The sequence below is a fragment of the Orycteropus afer genome, unplaced genomic scaffold (genome assembly GCF_000298275.1).
Source record: "Orycteropus afer afer isolate SDZICR_OR568_19922 unplaced genomic scaffold, OryAfe1.0 scaffold00666, whole genome shotgun sequence".
NCBI classification, from domain to species: domain Eukaryota; kingdom Metazoa; phylum Chordata; class Mammalia; order Tubulidentata; family Orycteropodidae; genus Orycteropus; species Orycteropus afer.
In genome coordinates, this window is record NW_006922253.1 from 428,888 (window position 1) to 431,628 (window position 2,741).

Below are 2,741 nucleotides of genomic sequence, written 5' to 3' on the forward strand. Positions count from 1 at the left end.
ATATGTAGCTAAGATAACAATGACGATAAGTTTTCATCCAAATAAAAATAAACGGTCAACTTTTCCAGCTGGAGGCAGAAAATGTGAACACAGTCTATAGCACTGTGGCTCAAAGTGTGCGTAGAGCATCTGCTTCCGAATCTTCTGGGTAATTTATTTAAAATGTAAATAAATAAATACAGTAAAGCGCTACTAAAGTAAAATTCCTAGAGCCATATCCTGAGAATTCAGCTTTTTAACAAGATCTATTTCTGTCAATGTTTTCAAGGCCAACAACCAAACTGATCATAAATAAATTTAATTAAAATATTCTTATATTGCAAATAATTTCATTTTTATGAAGTTTGATATGCCAATATCAAACTAGTTTTAACAAATAGTCTTCACTTGACCTTGAATCACATACCTTACTGTCTCCTCTCTTCACTACTTAAAGAATTAACTCCTTTAATTAGTTATTATTACTGAGCTGTTTCTGTTATTATTTCTGAGCTGAAGTTACTTTTTGACACCAGAGCTTCTTCATAGCAATTTTCACCTCAGCATTTCTGAGGGTGTAAATTAAGGGGTTTAACATGGGAGTTATTAAGATATAAAAGACAGTCACAGCTTTATCAATGGAGAAGGTAGTCACTGGGCGTAGATACACAAATATGCAAGGCACAAAGAATAAGACGACCACAGTGATGTGGGAGAAGCAGGTGGAGAGAGCTTTCCGCCTCCTCTCCAAGCTATGGGTCCTTAGGGAGCGCAGGATAACAGTATAGGAGATCAACAAAAGGAGGAAGTTTAACAAGCATATTAACCCACTGTTGGCAGCAACAAAGAGACCGGGAGTATGAGTGTCCATGCAAACAAGTTTCAGTAAAGGGTTCAAATCACACATAAAGTGGTCTATGACATTTGGGCCACAGAAGGGCAGCCAAATTGTGAAGAGAATCTGAATAGTTGTGTGAACAAAGCCTCCAGCCCAGACTAATCCCACCAGGAAAATGCACATCCTCTGGCTCATGATGGTTGTGTAGTGCAGGGGTTTGCAGATGGCCACATAGCGGTCATAGGCCATCACTGTCAGCAGGATGACCTCAGCGGCACCAAAAAGATGCCCAGCAAAGACTTGAGTCATGCACCCCCTGAAAGAGATAGTTTTTCTCACAGAAAAAGTGTCAGCTAGCATTTTGGGGGTCATGCATGATGGATAGAAGCCATCTATAAAAGATAAGTGGAACAGGAAGAAGTACATGGGGGACCCTAATTCCCTGCTGGTGCTAATAGTGTTCATGATGAGCAGGTTGCCTGACAAGGTGACCAAGTAGAAAATTAGAAACATAGCAAATAAAATTTTTTGAAGTTCCTTATTCTGAGTCAGGCCCAGGAGGATAAATTCCGTGACATTACTCACTCTCTCCATCACCTCAGTTGATGTGACAGTTGATGTTCCTGAAAATAAGTGACAGACATCTTCAATACTGAAACTTTTGGTTAATGAATAAAGAAACCCTTGGGATTCCTTATTTTCCCCAGTTGTACAGAGGCAAATACAAGTCCAAAGGCATATCAAGAGCTGTATTTTTTTATATTCTACAAGTGACACTTCAGGTGGTATGCATTTTGCTCTTTATATTTTTTCTTAATTATTCATATATATTTTTTTTTCATAATAAAGTAGGTACCTTTTGAAATTAGAAAAGAAGCATCCTCTGCATCAAGTTTCCAAACCTCCTCCACGACAAGAACACACATGGGGCATATCCACAGATACTCAGAGATGTGTTTATTCTTTTCAAGTTGCCACACATATTTGTCAGAAAGAAAACCAACATGTTCTACTAATTTAAATCATATAAAAAGACATATAGGGAGTCTTTCAAACTCTTTACTCATGAACCATCCTTCTCCACTTCGTCAGCCTGGAAGCTTTTCATTTCCTCAAAAGTGAAAAGCAGTACAGGTACTTTCTTCCAGTCTCAGACATAGTGATAAACAGCACTTACTACAACATATCCCCCTCCTCTGTGTATCCAACACTTAAAACAAATATCTTGCCCTACTACTTGTGTAGTTTTATTATTTTTTCCCATTTATCCACTATTTACCTAGATAATAGTTGATTAAAGAAAACATTTTGGAAACACCCTCTGGGTTTCTGAGACAGTATCAGTACAGAAATAGATTACCCAACCTTCCTTCTGAGGAGTGGCTGGTGGGTTTGAACCTCTAGCCTTCTGGTTAGCAGTCAAGTGCCTTGGGCACTACACCACCAGAGCTCCTAGACATACATATAATGGGACATTATTCAGTCATAAATAGAAATGAAGTACATGCTACAACAAAGACACACTTTGAAAACAGTATGTCGTGTAACATAAGTCAGTCACAAAAGTATAAACATTGTAGGAGCTCACATAGGTGAAACGTCGAAGATAGGCAAGGGTATAGAGACCCCAGTTTAGTAGTGATTAGCAGGTGAGTGGGAGGAAGGTGAACAAAGACACAGTTATTAGGAACACTGAGTTTCTGTTAATGCTGTTGGAAAAATCTGAGTATAGTTAATGGTGATGGTTGAACAAAATGATGAATGGCACTGCGTTTTACACATGAAGATTATTGAAATAGCAAATCCTCTATAACCTCTATATTTACATATATATATATAGATAGATAGATAGATAGATAGATAGATAGATAGATATACACCTTTCTATAGATAAAACTATCTCTAGCAAATAATGCAATAAATG

General features: G+C 37.6%; 1 protein-coding gene across 1 annotated transcript; it reads right to left on the reverse strand.

Moving 5' to 3' along the window:
* Positions 1 to 481: 481 nt before the first annotated feature.
* LOC103210899 (olfactory receptor 4C12-like) lies at positions 482 to 1,411 on the reverse strand. Its single transcript, XM_007956813.1, has one exon. The coding sequence runs from the start codon at positions 1,409 to 1,411 to the stop codon at positions 482 to 484; it is 930 nt and encodes a 309-aa protein (XP_007955004.1).
* Between the last annotated feature and the right edge of the window lie 1,330 nt (positions 1,412 to 2,741).